The 17,892-nt window shown below is 31.9% G+C and overlaps 3 protein-coding genes across 3 annotated transcripts; 2 read left to right on the top strand and 1 right to left on the bottom strand.

Annotated features, from left to right (window-relative positions):
• Positions 1–1,621: 1,621 nt before the first annotated feature.
• On the top strand, positions 1,622–2,519 carry TRIADDRAFT_37351 (expressed hypothetical protein; the record flags this gene model as incomplete). The annotated part of the gene is made up of 2 exons (XM_002110864.1): positions 1,622–1,972; positions 2,208–2,519. The coding sequence occupies 2 exons, from the start codon at positions 1,622–1,624 to the stop codon at positions 2,376–2,378; spliced, it is 522 nt and encodes a 173-aa protein (XP_002110900.1). The 3' UTR covers positions 2,379–2,519.
• Positions 2,520–4,118: 1,599 nt separating this feature from the next.
• Positions 4,119–5,144, bottom strand: TRIADDRAFT_22860 (uncharacterized protein; the record flags this gene model as incomplete). Its single annotated transcript, XM_002110346.1, has 2 exons — positions 4,119–4,295; positions 4,824–5,144. The coding sequence occupies 2 exons, from the start codon at positions 5,142–5,144 to the stop codon at positions 4,119–4,121; spliced, it is 498 nt and encodes a 165-aa protein (XP_002110382.1).
• Positions 5,145–8,877: 3,733 nt separating this feature from the next.
• TRIADDRAFT_54312 (uncharacterized protein) lies at positions 8,878–9,378 on the top strand (the record flags this gene model as incomplete). Its single annotated transcript, XM_002110863.1, has 1 exon — positions 8,878–9,378. One exon carries the CDS (start codon positions 8,878–8,880, stop codon positions 9,376–9,378), a length of 501 nt encoding a protein of 166 aa, XP_002110899.1.
• Positions 9,379–17,892: the final 8,514 nt, after the last annotated feature.

Below are 17,892 nucleotides of genomic sequence, written 5' to 3'. Positions count from 1 at the left end.
GTTATTTGTTCTGCGCTGACTAAATTTGTTTAATTATTAGACAGAGAAGGAATGAAGTAGATGCAATAGATGACGACACTTGATCATCGTGCAGAATATTAGTTGTAAAGAGCCTATAAACCCGAAATATTTGCACATTATAACATCAACTATTGCTATGAAATCAATCGAAACTGATTCTGTGACAACATCGAACGGGATAGCGATGATAATTATCACGATTTTCCAGAACGTAAATTCTGGAGGTCTATTCATTCCCGCTAGGAGCTATGATAAGTGATGGCTGTCTGATACCTGTAATATAATAACTTCTACAAGAGAATTAAGTTCAGTCTACGATTCAGTACATTTGACTAGATTCGCTTTATAAAGAAAACGCTGACAATTGTCTAGCAACAAGTTTCGCATGATGTGCACTGTAATATCAATCCGTCTATTCTCATATTGTGTACGATGAGAGAGAATAGTCTATTCAATAAACTTAACTTGTACCTCCTCTGCAGTATTAACAATTACTGTGTATACTGTAGCTACTGGGCTTTTGTATAGGTTGGTATTGTATCTTTGCCATAAACATTTTAATTAGGTTGCATCTTGGAAGACAAATACATACCGGTCCACCCGCAAAATTTCTATATACTGTATGCTTAAGAGTTATTCAAATTATAGTTAATACGTACAATATCACAGAATTGTACCATTACAGTTTTGCGAAACACTTCCATATTCAACATAGACTGCGTTAACGACTAGCTAATCGATTTGTGCAACCCGACAAGGTAAATTTGATGACGCTTTGAACGAAAATTTTGTATAGAAGTAATTTGAAAAACTAAAACGTGGACAATTTCACATTATTTAATTATCTTAAGTGTAAATCGGTTTATTATGCTATTAAAGCTGTGCTTGTGGTTTTACGGTACCACATTGTTGTATTGTATAGAGCATATTAAAGTTATATATAAAATACATATAACTCGTTATACAGTAGTACAGTCGATAAAGTATATCTCTCGTCGATGAAATAGTTTGATAAGATACGCAATCTAGATGTGATGGTGGTATGCAAACGACGCTCGTAATCATCTTAATTATAAAAAATAGCCATTAGATAAGTCTAACAGTAACCTACGCTTCCATATCATATGTAGTATAAAGTAAAAACCAGTATTCTTCGTACAATTAGCCGTAGCAAACGTTACAACTTGCTTTAACATAAAAGCGATCTACGTACGTACGAAAGTATTTCACGAACTGTTAAACTGATAACTGTTGTACATTATAGCAAATGTTAAGAATTGCACTAATCCATTTGGCGTACGTACGGAAGTAGAATAAAGGTTCTTTTTAACGGCCAGTTTGATCAATATAATCATTGCGATGATTACTTAGTGACTTGGAGTACACTAAAGTAAACGTTATGTACTTTTATCAGTATGTATTGCAAACAGTAGGGCAGATCAGATTACACGTGATGACCCTTATACATATAATCTATTCATCGTGAATTCATAAATAATTTTTACTGTACGAGTATATTAGCGTAGGCTATTCAGACTGCAAGGGTATAAAATAGATTGACGATATTGCTTGTTACACCAACATTATAGGCGAAAACATTATGAGTGTTGTAGATTATCTTCGAACTAAAATCTTGGTCTACTGGTGGCAATTAATCCTCTTTGTCGTTAGTGCCAACTTAGCCGGCGTTATACCAGCACTTTTTAGTGATGTTGGTCGAGGGGGTTGGTATGGACAACTGAAGAAACCAGGGTTCACTCCTCCGAACGCAGCATTTACACCAGTATGGACTTACTTATATTGTACGATGGGGCTTGCAGCTTTCTTAGTTTGGCGTGATGGAGATGGATTTACGGGGAAAGCAGGATTAAGTTTAAGGGTGTACTTCTTTAATTTGCTCTTAAATTTGACGTGGACTCCGGTATTTTTTAATGGCAGATCTCTGGAAGGAGTAAGAATAAATTAATTTTCGCTATAGAAAATTACGCTTTTATTGTCTAAACCTACAACAACGTTCATAGTGCAGTGATATAATACATTAGCTTTGCTATGATATAATTATTATTGTTGCTGAAAGAATCGTTTCGCATCAGTTTATCATTATAATATCAGTAGAAAAAATTAAGCATCTTTGCCCTAGAGGTAGGTAGCATGCTTATGACCAATTTTTTTGCGATTTTTTTTAGGGTGCAATCATAATAATAATGCTTGTGGCCGTTGTTATTACTCTCATGTTCTTGTTTTGGAAGTTCAATCGACTCTCTTCATTGCTTCTATTCCCTTACTTGATATGGTTATCAATTGCAACATCGTTAAATTTTACTCTCTATGCAATGAATAGGTACGATGAGTTCTAATTTTTAATAGGATGCTTCTACATTACTTGGTCCTTTTCCGTACCTGAAGACTGCACAAGGCAAATTTTTAACGTATGCTGTATAGTAATACGCTTATGGTAATATTTAGTACTAATAAATGGTAGAAGTTTTTTTATGATTTCAAATGTTCGGTTTCATCGCTATAAGTAGATTATAAAATGTAGCATGCTACTATCGTTCCTAATTGTCGAATTACCTGCTTAGTATAAATTCGTAAGTGGCTATAGGCTGATCTGTTTTGTAAAAACGGCTACTGCCGTACTGTACGCTTTTGTTTCGTATTACGATTCTGTAGGTTTAATACTATCATGCGTCTAAGGTTTGCTACACTATGCTGAGGATATTTCACAATTATTGACGTCTTGAAATCGTTAAAATAAACATGTTGAAGATAACCGAATTTTAATTCACTGATCGTACTTGAATCACATTTCATATAAACTGATCTGGTATTATTGATTCACAATTTGAAAAATACTGCGTGATTCATTAAAAGTGCAAGTGCAATAAAACTTAGTAGGGATTACTATAAGGGAGATACATCCATTCGCTTCCTATCTACTTAAGCTAACGCATGCAATAGCTAAGTAGGGAACTAAATACGCGTAAAATACATCTCAGACGATTCGGTACCGCAACATGTTGTTCAAAATGTACATCCGCTGATTAGGAGTGATTATATGAGACGTAGTCCTTAACAGTAGGTAGTACTTACTGTACGATGGTATAACCCGTGACCTTTTATTCTGAAAAGGTCAATTTGTAATACAGTAGATGACGCTAAGCAGAATAAGATGTAATTTAATTTATAGCGTTCTTCAAATGTTTACTTAGACGTCATACTAATCAATGTCAATATTCATACCGAATTGCATTTGGTTTAGTCCTAGCTTGACAAACAGAGGTATGTGGTAAGTGTATATATATATAGGTTCTGGGTAGAATTCTGATCTCTGCAAGCCCTATAATTTCTTAAAACCATCGATCGTAGCCTTTTCTTTGAGTACAGCTCCGCAGTTCTCACTGTAGTTCTATAAGATTACCAGAAAATGCTTCTTGTGATTTGTTGGGCTAATTAATGATACCACAATAGCAGCCCGACTAGTTGTAAACGTATGCTCGGAATATTGCATTAACAATAGTTATAATTATCAGTCAAGTTAATATATGAACCGTGAGGCTATATAGCATTCATCAGCTTAGACTATTAGCGATTGCATGTCTCGACGATCTATACTCAATGCTGCACGATGTTATAACATTGATTATACATTACCCACAGGGTTAAAAATTATTATTAAAAATAGCAAAGCGCAACAATCATGAACGGAAATGCAAAATTTTATTACCTATACAGTTCAAGTCTTATGATAACTGATAAATTCATAGTACTTAATAGAATATGATATCGCTAAAGCTTGGCTAATTTTGATAAAATTTATACTTTATATCTTCATATAGTGTGCACAAGCTATTGAGTTTAACGCAACAGAAATAGATGTAAACACCACACCGACATTTACAGATAATAAATATAATCATATAATTGAATAGTTTTAAACTACAATGGTGAAATTATTTAGACTTTGACATCGGGTGCGTTACATTGATCCACGAATTGTTAAGCCAGAAGTCAAAAAAGAATCTTCAATGCCTCTAATGATTTTATTGTTAAAGACATGGTTAAAGATTACATGTTCAAGGATTTGTAGTCTGTAGTCATTCTATTTCTTCCCCTTTAGAGTTATGCCACCAAACGGCGATATTAAAGATAGCTTTATAGGATAGCCATGCAAGATACGGAATGGTTAATCGTCCAGCTGTGATACTGATCGGATAGAAACGACGGACACATTGGATAGCGCAACCCCAAGTGGCTAGTGCACCAACTGTAGCCTTTAATTTAAAACAGCATAGAATTAAAATTATGCACATAAAAGAGTAAGAGAATTATGCTACATTTTGCAATAGTGTCCAGTACACTCTCTGGTGTAGTCTGTCTAGTACAGTAGGGTTCTAAAAGGTGCGATGAGTACGGGTTGGACTTGAAAGGTTACGGAGTAAAAAATTCCGGAAAAATAAACAGGAATACGTACGTACTTTATGGTAGAGATTTATTGCTACTATGGTCTAATAGTTTCGCAATGAAATGTATACAGTACAGTTTTCAGGCCAAAGATATTTTGTAGACAGGATCATACTCTACTCTACATTCCTGAGTATCTTTGGTAAATATCATAAAGCCCTTTGCTTTAATTCAATTAGTAATAATAATGAGTACATTAACTGTCAAGCAGTCCACTGTCGAATTACAGCAGTTACTGTATGATCGTATACATTTGCTGAGCTATAAAACAAATTAAATTATTGCACATTCTATTACTATTAAAATATCCTACTGATGCTTCAATCCTATAGTCTTACAAGTCCTAGATTTTTCGTTTGATAGCAAAGCGGAAGCCAAGTAAAATTGAGTGCCAAAGAAGCTCCGTAAAAAGTCAAAGCAATGGCTGCGCCATCGCCAAAGTTGTCCATGCCCCGCAATACAAGGTAAGACGCATATCCTGTAGCGGAATAGGTTGTTATCTGGAACGGTGAGATTATCCAAGAAGGAGTATTGAACATATGCGGCTTTTTCAAGTTCCTGTACCAAGAATTGTCGATGCTAATAGCAACATGGTTACTCACGTAGCTGCCAATTTGCGGAATTGATATTGCAATTGCAATCTTTGCCCATTCGATCATAGCTACGACCGTAACAAGAACGTTGGATAAACAGTAAGCAAAGAAGATCGTGAAAACGTTAAATCTCCGCCAAGATAGTACTGTAGTATTACTCTACCACTGCACTATTAAACTTTAGTGAGAGATTAATGTATTCCCCTAAAAGACACTAGCTACGTACTTGTGCATCAAGATAAAGAATAGAAGAAAACTCGATCAATGTTCTGTCATCACGGTATTTTTTAATACAGAACCGTACTGTATCGCGCTGTACCGTACGTGAAAACTTCGATGGTGCCACAGTGGCAAGAAACAGGTAAAGATTTTGGTCAAATCGGATCTTTAGCTAGGGTACGCTACCGCTTATCAAGAAACTGAGATTATCAATATCTGTGCAGTATTTTACAACGCAGATAAGAAAGAAATCAGCACATTTTGCAAATAAACACTACAGCTGAAACTTTGTTTCTTGTTTGTGCATTAGCTAGTGGGTACTTTACGAATTATCAGACTTTGCTACCTACATACGAATGACGAATGCCATCGATGGAAATTGGGCTTGCATTTTCTAAAATAAACAGGATTAGATCCAATAATTTATTTTAATTATCCTTCGAAATATTTTTACACAATGTGGAAGAACAAAATGTAAATTGATTACAACGTATCTAATCAAGTTCCTGATAATCCAACGATATATAGTCTTACGTAATGCACGGGTCGGTAACACGCACACCGAAATTGATCCAGCATCTGTGATCTTGCTACGTGCAATCAACATACATTTAAAAATATTTCCTACGAAATTGTAGATATTCAGGACGACACTTCCAGTGTCAGGTATTTACGGTTAAAAATTTCCCCAAATTTAAAATAAAGGATCTCTGATCTATACGTATGTACAAAACTGAACAGACCTGTACTTTTACTGATTTTCTGGAATGAAAAATTTGACATGACAGTATCATAACAAGTTATTACATCGGAGACTCCTGATTTACCTTATGAAGTTATAAGTTGTTGTGGAGGTTTAACCAGAAGCATTTCGCATACTTTTATTTGCTAACTTGCATTAAACTATGGACTTCTAAAATTAATATACAGTACAGTCGATCTCTTTCGCTACTACAACGGAAGAGCTTGGAAATGGTAGTTCAAGTCTGATACTGTACAGTACGATGATTTTTTTAAATAGATTTTAGTTTAACTTGAAATGGAATTTAGAAGATAACTAATAATTTTGGCTTAGACCCCCAAGTTGCAATATTTTTTTGTAGGACGACTATAATAAGATACCTGCAAGTTGTAGGGTCATGTGTGATCTATTTATTGGCTAATATAGTAAGTTGTAAGTATTCGTGAATTCTACGTAAGCGTTTGCTTGTATTATTTGATCTTCAGTACTTTGTAATGAATTTTGATGAGGGTATCTTTAGTATCAAGTGAAATCCATTTTGCCATCCTTCTCTACTCAGTAATCCGAGAGAACATACATTAACCCAGGAACTTCTATAGGAATACTTGCACTACCAGATAGTAACATAGGGTATTTATCACATACTTTTATCTAAATTGATAAGATTATACAGTAATGATTAATTATTATTATCAGCAAGAAATAACTTACAGTATTCTGGATTACATACTGTAGTACAGTAATGTGTAATACAGCATCACAGTGTAACTGTGCTTTAGATTTAGTTTGTTTGCCAATAAAACTTTGGTGATGCTTAGATAAGGCTATGATATCAGGAAAAGGTAAGATAGAGCTTAATATGCAATTATAATAACATTATTTTGTATCGATTTAAGAATACTGTACAAACAGTAAAACCCCGTCTCATGAGCGGCTACAAGCACTTGCTTTTCAAGCAGTATCTGCCATTGTACACTGTACAGCAAGCTCTAATTTATTAGAGTATTACTAGGTAAACATTTAGAATCATCCTTAGGCAAAAGCAGGATTTTCTGCTTGTAATATGTGGTATTATCAGTGAGCGTTATAAAATTATGGAAAAAATTAACTGATCGATTAGATCATTTAGATGAAGGGCTACTATACTGTATACGTAAGGATATTTCAAGACACTGGGTTCATTATGAAATGATTGATAGAAACTCTGTAAACTAACTGGTTACTGTATATTGAAATTCTAGATGTATAATGAATAAGTGAAACAGTAATTAAAGAACATTCCAGAAATTTTTACTATGACTATAACGTAGCTGTATATTTCCAGTGAATGATAAAACAACATTGAAGACTACTTTGTCAAGTAATAAAATTGTAGTTTAACGATTCAAAGGCAAATAGCTGATATGGTAGAATTAATTTAAGGACTACCGGGCACACCTTTCTTCGTTAGCGTTGAACATTTAGTTTTCTACTACCGACTCCAATGTATGGCTTGTAGATCTTCATAGATTCATGGCTATGTGAATGATTTCCTTCATTGAAGGATTAAAGGGGACAGCAGCCTTATTATAAATTGCTAGGATGAATCCTCTTCATTGATATTTCTCATCGCTGAGCTGACTTTACTAAAGGAAATGATAATTTTATTTTGCACACGATACCAATCTATGTAGTGTAAGACTTAATCCGCACTTTTGTTAAAAGATGTACCGTAATATGGAATTTTTTTGCTAGCAATTACAAGATTCAAGTCGGATTACACACCCTTACTCGTATTGATGTAATTACACTAATAACATGCAATGATGGCTTTGGAAATTCTACATTTTACAGATTTCGCGATAATTCGCGCCATAAATACTACCTGAAATCTACTTCGCTAAAAATATAATACTTTTATTGACATGGAGACACATTAGAGCATACTTGCTAATATATTTAATAGCTTTATATATATAATAGTAAAAGCCGACAAGTTGCATTGCTTATAATGTAAAGGCTATAAAATTTTCCGACATCCACGTGTAAGTTTTCAACCTACTAGTAAAGAATTTTACTATAGCGCTACATATCTTTGTAAAAGATTTACACTAATAAATGCATGTATTATACGTGGTTTGTCTTTTGTCGTTAAATTATTTTAACTATATGATAGTAATATCCATTATGACTTGAAAAGATGTAATTAATGCCGGTAATAGCGAACCATTTCTGTCCTATGGACAAGATAAATTGTAGACAGTAACTGCAGCATAATTATTTCTACTTCAATTACAGATCATTCATTGATTAATTTACTACAACTTCTTGAAAATTTTACCGCGCTACCATTCACTAAATTCAAGGAGAGCAACATGTCTTGTACTTCCTTTGAATCTAAGTGATCAAAGTCCAAAATAACTGATAACAAAGTTCAAATTTTGTATTTGCTATCAAAGTCCAATTTCATTCTATTAAGGAAAATAGGCATATTTTGTCTTATACTGACAATAAGACTGTGAAAGTATGGGAATATTAACAAAACGATGAGAATTGTTTCTATTTAACGGAACAAGTATTTGTCTAATTTAATTACGTCAAATATCAACCTGCCACATAGACAGTAAAATTGCGGACAATCAGTGTTTGTAAATAACAATTGCATGCTATTTGTCACATATCCTTTATGATTAAGCTAGCACATGGACGATATCCGATAGTATTTAAGGCGATCATTAACTACTGATGAATTTGCAGATAGTTGTCAGATCAAACTGTGCTTATCAAGTTTGATATTATTGATCATATTTCTCAATCCAATTTTCATTTAATTTTCATTTGCCTATCCAACTCTACATGATGGCGCATACCGGCAGCGATTATTATCAATCAGGTGCGGCCTTCCATGTTCAAACCCATGTAATGCCATCGTTTCCGTTATCATATCAACAGCCGCTGAAGAGTAACGAAAACTGTTATGGCTATTACCACTCAGATATCCAAGATGTCGAGGAATTTAGTGAAAGTACGAGCCGCTCAAGTTCTGCTATGGGTGATCCTTATTGCAGTTCTGGCGCATCAAGTCCAGGAATTTGTACAAATGGCAACTATTACTGCGTCGAGGAACATTCTGTAAGTGGACTATACGAAAATCCTGCGAAAATTGTAAAAACTTTACGAAGAAACGAAAGAGAAAGGAAACGAGTTGAGCGAGTGAATGATGGGTTTGCTCGACTCAGAAAGCATGTGCCTGTGATCGGCAAACGAAGAAAATTATCGAAAGCTCAGACACTACGTATGGCTATCGATTATATCCATCACTTGAAGGATTTACTAGCCGACGATACTGCCACTAATTAAGTTTCTATTATAAATACGGTCGAATATGATTTGACTAGATTTTGAATGTCATTTAAGATAACAAGATTAAATTAAATATTGACCATTACCTAATATTTCTTGCTATTACGATTTAAATAGTATGAAGTTAACAGAAAGTAAAAATAATAACTCTTTGAAACTGGTCATTGACTTTTAATAATCTAATTAATTTGTCATATTCTAGAATTTGAACTTCATTGCTTTTAGATTTACTGCTTATTATAATTTTAGTATTTTTAATCTTAATTAGTAGAGATTTGAAATTCTTTTATTAGAATTATGTAACATATGGTTAATGCTATTATATCTATTGCTGCAGTTATCGCTAGCTAGATAAGCTCGTGTATAATTTCATTTGTTTATCTAAACAATTTTTTGAGTCATCAAATGGCCGTACTTTTGAATTCTTTTTTATCATTTATTATGATGAATAAATAGTATTAAGACAACACAACACTTTGATTGATTTGATGTTTTGATTTCAGATAAGATTTTTACTGCGGACTGGTGTAAAGTAGAATCGAAACTACAAGACGAATAGTTGATGAGTCTAGGAATAAATCAATGATTTCTAAACGAAAGGATCTGACCAATAGTGGATTTAATACCGTACTGATTTCCCAGCAGAATACATCAGTGATCAGATAGTTGAAGCATTCATTCATTTCGCAAATTAGCTAACTTCCACTGGCACGCATCAAAATCATGCGATGGATTTAACAATTTAGGTTAGCCGTCTATGGGAGCATTTTATTGGATATACAGTACTATATATTTCTATAGGTTAACAAGTGAAGTAGGAGTACGTAAAACATGAAATACTTTGGAACATCAGGCATGATTGACATTGATGAATAAATGAATGTCGTCGGTTTAAAATTAAATTATCTAAGCTAAAAATAGGCTAGTCTAGATTCTATCTCGATATATTCTAGGCTGGAGGTGTAGTATGGGCTGTTTAACTGGCATTAAATAACGGTACAAAGATAATTTTATTTTTTATCGATGTGGACTATCATTCCGCGACTGCTATGATATAGTTACGGATAATATCGATCATATTAGATACGATATTATATCAGCTCTTTCCTTCGTTTGCCAAGTAAATATCTTTTGGCTATTTATATGTTCTCCCATAAGGCATAATATTGTGAAATAGTAAGTGGCTGTTTATTCAATTTATTCTTAACTAGCACTTGGGACTAGGTAGGCATAATTGTACAAACGTACAAAAATAGTAAGCATGCTCTCTATTTCTTAATTAACATAATGCCTCGATGGAATTTGTACTAAAACACTATGGTTTTTTGTTATTAACTAATAGAATCCATTCTTAGCACTATTACTACATCTTTTATTGAATTATAGTCCACTTTTAAATACATCAGCAAAATACTATATAATGACAATTAGATCGTATAACTCATCCTAATATGATGGCATTGACTAATTAACCTACGAATGAAACTTGATCACTCTTTTAGTTAACCAAGCAGCTTTCGGAAATAAAATTTTATATTAGTAAGCAACATACCATAGATTTGATCTGATGTAGAAATATTTAAAATGATATTATTGGAGATAAAGATAGCTCGCATCTTCAAATAGAAATTAAAGTAGCTGTAGCCATGTCCTAAACTTGTACTAAAAGCTAATTACAATTTATATAGATAGTATTTTTACACTTTTGGCACCTAATAAGCCATAAAGAAAGAGCGACGATAAAAAATTGTAGACGTAATGTAGCTATTCCCAGTCAAAATGAGCTTGATTCGAGGTTTTATGTACAGTATTTTGTCTCGTGCGCGCGATTCGACACATCTCCTGGGATATTCCTCACTTAAGTGATGAAATGAAATCATTTTCATTATTAATTGTGATATGTAATAGTAGTGTTCCTCCAATAGACTGCATGATAGACATAGTTTCGATTATCTTAACAGATAATTGTAGAAATAATACTGGAATATATTGTTAAATTTTAACTATTTCATATGCGATATTATAATTGATTACGGTATTTGATATTTAAAGGTAATTACTGAGAAGCGATACTGTGTTGGTTATAAATTATTTTTTAAAGCAATACTAATCAGTAGTCAAAAAGTAGAGCTATCGATTGTTATATAATATGTGAATATTTTGAATATACGAACAACTGAATCTTATTACCGTTGTAACACAAAGTACAAAGTTCAAGTGAGCTAACAGTAGTTGTTTTATTATCTTTCAAAATTAATATTCAAAAGTAAATCAAATTGTTATTTAATTTTCACGTGTAATTTTAAGGAATTAATCGAACGTAAATAATGATTTTGTACTACATAATACAATAATATTTCAACTTTACGTGAAATAAAATTTAATTTACAATTAACAAAAGTTCTTTGAAACCAATTGGATATAGATAAAGGTAGCATAGTTCCAATGATTTCTTTCATCAACATTGGTTTAGCAATAAAGGGCAATTATTAGCACACACCTTATGCAAAACAGAATAAAGTAAAGCTCTGCTTTATTTTACTTGATTTGATAAATGTGAAATGCTAAATTTTAAATTAAGTTATTATGATATTCGATTGTTGATTTTTAGGAACCACAGTACAATGACATAATATGATATAGTTTTATCAATCAGTTTGGACGTGCTGCCGGAATAAATTATAAGTATTTCAAAGATAGATTCATTTTAACGACATTCACCGACTATGTGATTAATTAATTATCAATAAAAGATGCCATCTACGAATTGTTTTTGCCAATGATGTACAAAGTTTCCGAAACATTTTTATCTTTTATGGCCTGTCTATTACCTTTTTTCGTAATATTATGCTTCTTATCTCAGCAGATAATCAACAACCATAATGACCGTTAGGACATCGTCTAATTATAACTTTTTATTTCGATTTTTATCTAGTTAGAAGGGATGACGACAAATATCAAACTTTGGACTTTCTCACGGACGATTGTTGATTATAATTAGCTAATTACGTTCCAATTACTGTATTATTGTTATTTATTAAATTTAAGAAAAAATTAAACCAGTGCTGGTATTGATTTCACTGACACTTGAAAACTATGGACGGAATTGATCTAAATGTCTATAGAACTTCCTATTGATCATTTTTGATGAATATAGATGGATGGGCTAAAATTCCAACCAAATATCTATTAAAGTCTTTCGCTACATATTATAGAGGCAACGTGTTTTGATGACTACTGAAACTTGATCAGAAAATATAATCATGATTCACTATTGTTTTGATAGCAGGAATATGTATTGTAGAAAACTATTTATATTCACAAAGCTTTTATTGATTTATTGCGAAGGCATACGAGTAAGAAAATATAATTTTGATTCATTATGCTATGTAACGTGTTTATTTTAACTTTGCGGTGGATATTTTATCATTTTAAGTTGTCTAATATCATTAAAACCATAAGACTGTGTTGATATCCATTTAAGTACAACTCTGTAAATTCAGTAGAAATACATCATTTCTGATTTATTATATTGTATACCTTTATCTATCGTGTCTTCCAACAGATATTTGTGCCATATCCTGATTATTTATTTATCTGTAAAATAAGGTGATTGATTTAGCCGTTTAACTGTACAGTTCTGTAAACATAGGATCATGAGTTACGCATCATCTACGTGACACTAAAATATTGAACTGTGTAATATTCTAATTATAAATTTGTTGTTGAAATATTTTAATTACGTAACGTAAAGACGGAGTAGATTGTATAATTTTCATTCAAGGTGATCTTACAAGAATGTTGTGCTATTCAAATTGATTACTTTGTACTTTGAACTTTGATGTCAAAGTCGAGATAATTCCTTCAATGAATGCGTCATTGCATGACTATCTAGTCAATCTGGTTCCAATTAAAGGAACGACATAGCACGCCGTTATTACGTGGGTACTAATCTATGTAATGGCTACGAAATAACAATGTGTTATTGTCGCTTTGACGATATCGATTACAGATTACTTCCATGTTATTTTGGCCGAGATATACAAGTATATAAGAATAATTGAGACAGAAATCTCAGTCTTTTAGCTCATTATTCTCTCGTGGACTTTGGACCCAAGCAGAAAGGCGAATTAGTATCTTGGTAGGAACTATAAATGAAAGTAAGCTTTAACTTTAGAATTATACTCCAGACAAACAATGATTTCGATTTGGACTTTGATCCTCTTAATTTATCAGAATTTCAATATGATATAGACTAATATTTGCTCACTAATTAATTATTCTTACACATGGATAATCATATTTGATCAGCTAAACTTTCTGATTTCAATATATTTAACTGCATCCTTGAAAGTTTGTTTCCTCAATTTATAAAATCAATTTGATCTTGAATTAAAATCAGCTGCTATCTTTCTAGTATTAATAATTCTTCTAAATCCAACAAATTTCGATTGATTTGTCAGTTTTAATATGAAATTATAGAGCAATATAGTGGATTAATCCTAGATAGTAATCATATTTGTAATAGCTGGACTATAACCTTTGGACTTTGAAATATTAAAGTTTTGAAATTTGGCCTTCGACAGTATACGCATACAGCCAAAAGGTGGGTATAAATTGGCCAGCTGAGCTGTTTCATAGTTATACTGATGAGATTAAAACGGACTTTAACCTTTATTCGTAGTTATACGCTTAATCTTTCTTGCAATGAGATCTTGCGATAACTAAAGTTAATATATAACTCTCACAGGCAGCAATAATGTTTGATTTAGCACCGGCTTTGATTTATGCAAAGTTTGTAAGCCAACGTTAAAATTATAGTGATGCAAATATTTGCTAAACCTTTAAAATCAACCAGACGAATTAATTAATTATGTTTTCAATCTCCCAGACCTGATGTTGAAAGTGCATGAAAGCACAATTCTACTATTTTAAAAAGGTGATCACATCTAGGTATAACAGCATATTTTAATCATGGTGAGAGCGTTAAAATGGACTTTGATCTAATCAGTGAATTCAAATATGATAGTGATATTATTTGTCTTTCATTCTGTCATAATAACAGTTGGATATCATAAATATTGATTTTTGATAAAATTAGGAACTAGGACTTGATTTTCATGTTGTACATATTTAATACTTTAGAATCACCATACTGGATTATTTTATACTATATTTTCTGTATCAGAACCTAATATTGGAAATATGTGGAAGCATAAAATTGAGTTCGATTCGGCTATACCGATTTTTCTATCTTACTGTTGATAATGTTATAATGGACCTTTGTCCTTAGTTATCATATTCGAATTTTATAATAATTACAGAGAACGACCCAATACCTAGCCATTACTGTGTGTATAACGAATATTAAGCTGATTTAATGTTTAATAAGGTTAGATTTGAAAGTTGAACTCTAGTAGTATAAGTGCCTAATACATTATATAAGTAAAATTATATATTTCACTAGATAACATTATAGAGATTCCCTGATAGCTAGATTAATTTATAACTACGGTTTATCGCAGTCACTAAGTATCAAACAGATTTTGCTTGATGGCAAGATTAAGAGCTAAAGATGGACTTTAATTACGTAGATATTTACCTACAGACTCATCCTGTTACATTGTTTGCATTTTCTGCATCCGGGCTACATAATCGCTAACTTAATTCTGCTGTAAAGAATCATGATCAATGACAATTTTAGTTCACGAGAGGGTTAGCAATTAGAATCACTTCTTGAGTGATATACTCGTAAATATGTCGTTAAGTCGTGCTTTCACATTGTCACGCTAGATTAATTACGACATTTCTCTGTAGTTAAACATCATGGTAACTACTCATCCGATTCTAAAACGTCACCGTGATATAGATCAAATGTTAAACGGAATTCACTTCGTGATAGGAGCTATGGTTGTACTTTAGTAATGCCATTTAGACATATTCAATGTTAGGCTTAGCACAATTAAGCGTATAGTATATCGTTTGGAAACTCTATCTCTAAAATCGTAAAATTTTTAGTTAGAAAGTATCGGTAAATATGGTGAAATTAAAGTTAAACGTAAAGGCATTTAAAATTGTCATCATATTGTGGCGTATTCTGTAAGTGTGGAATTTAACCCTGGATTAATAAGTTCAAGGCAATTTTCATTCCTGAAAGCAATACATGAAATATCAGATTTAGAATTACGAAGCAATTAATTTTAAAACATCACAAATTTTGGAGAAGCGGTAACGTTACTGCTTATTCAGTCAGATATGGACTTTAACCCTAAATAATTAGTGAATTCATTATCCTTTTTTTTTTTACACTCAAAAGCCTTCTTTACATGGTCATTCAGTAAGATGAAATAGTTAGCCAACAATATAGAGTAGATGGTACAATAGTTGTTTGATAAGTTCTTGTCGTTGTTTTCTTTGTTACTTTATGCTCTTGCATGAAATATTTTGCTTTATATATTCAAAGAATTTTCTCAGGCCATTGTGTATATAGGGCTTAGCGAGTACTCTTATAAAATTTCATAACATTATTTCGCAGAATTTGAATTATTAGAATATTGAATCCGGACCAATATATCATTTACAGGTGGGTCTTGTCCATTAATGCTTGATTATGTTACCTTTGCTGACGACGAGTATTATCTTAACTGAAGCTTTGGTGTTGTTACGACAGATTGTATTATAATAATTATTATTCGAATGTTATTCTCATCAATTTATTACATGATTAATACCATATATAATAACTTTTACGTCGTAACAGATCTCACCTTGCTTTTTGAATGTTACGTAGCTAAGAGTAAGGGTATATTTATTGATACTATAAGACTGTTATGATTACATTTCTGAACACTCCACTAAAAGTAATTTTTAATATAATGATGCAATTTTACACTATACTGCAAGAGAACATTATAATATTGGAAATAATGATGGCAACTCGTCCAAAAATATTTAACGGTGATATGGATAAAAAATCTTTTGGTTAAATTGCTGTATAAGGAAGCTAATCACCTTAAGATAGCTAGAAGATCAATATCAGTTAATTGAGTTAATAATAAATCAGATTTTATTATTTCTATATATAAGAATGAGGTTTCGTAGACTCACCGTATTGCAATTATTCATGGACCATCGTTAAGGTAAATTCATGCTGACACAAATGCAATCAATCTCTAGTCTACTTGTAATATAAACAGTACATGATAACTTAGTCAACAATAAGATTACCATAATCATGTGAATATTATAATAAATACGTTAAACTTTGGATTGTATATGTGAACCTGTGATATATAAAGCTACGATTTACTTCATTTTGTGCATGGTAATTGAGCCAACAGTAACATTATCATATTCATGTAAAGCTAAAATTGATAGATTAAACTATCGTATTGGTTCATTGTCCGTGTAACTGATCATATACAGATTATGGATATATTAGCAGCAAATCTTTCAAATTTTAACATACTAACATGTTACGGCAGTAGTTAATAAATGATATTACTCAGAGGGTGAAAATTACTTAAATTTTAAGAAATATGGCATAATAATTTAAGTAATTTAATCAACTCTCATATCGTCGTAACTTACTTTTGAACTATGTTTATAGCTTCTTTATCTTTTATATTATTCAAATGTTATCTATTGATGATCGTTAAAAAGATCCTTCTGATGCAGACACGATGACTAAACGATATTGATTCTTCTTAAAGATAAGTAGAAGGATGTAATGATATTAAGTACGCGTATATCGTTTTCTTGCAGAGTAAGGTTATGATTCTTTTGAGGTTATATTATTAGTAATGATGGTTATAATTTGCGGCCTACCATTATTATTTAAGAAATTATTTACGCGAAAATAAGGGTTTATTCATTATGCCAATTCTAAGATTAACGTTGATTTGTAATTGAAAGTAAAGATACATTATATCAGGAAATTAGTATAGCTAGGGAAAGCAGCCGCAGTCTTGTTATTATATTTCAAAAGAAGATACTTTGCGTTGTAATAAGAAGTCTACATATATTGTAAGGCATGATAGATAGCCACTGGATGATGTTATCGCATTGTATTTAACACAATTAGAGCTCACTACTGGTAGAAGTAAAATAATTAACCAATGATTTGCTATTTATATATTCCTTACTCTTCAGTAAAGAGTTTATGGTACAGTAAAAGTATTGCTAGGTTATTAGAAACTAAATATGAACTTGTAAATTATCAATTGAGTCAATTAAATCAACTCTTTTAGTTAGAAATATAAATACTTCTGACGAATAAATCTAACACGATACATGGTGAAAGGACACCTATCGCAATCAAATCATGTCTGAAATAAGGGAGAGTATATAATTTTTTCAGCTTTCTATATGTTGGTGTAGTTGAAATTAGTATAGCAATAGATTGCTATTTCTAATAAATATTATTAATGGATTATACTTTAATTGGCTCGACTTTATTACATATACCTTACCAAAAGAAGACTTTGCAAAGGTAAATAAAAGGATACACGG

Source organism: Trichoplax adhaerens, genomic scaffold (assembly GCF_000150275.1).
Source record: "Trichoplax adhaerens TRIADscaffold_3 genomic scaffold, whole genome shotgun sequence".
Taxonomy (NCBI): Eukaryota; Metazoa; Placozoa; class Uniplacotomia; order Trichoplacea; family Trichoplacidae; genus Trichoplax; species Trichoplax adhaerens.
This window is presented reverse-complemented; position numbering and strand designations above follow the sequence as displayed.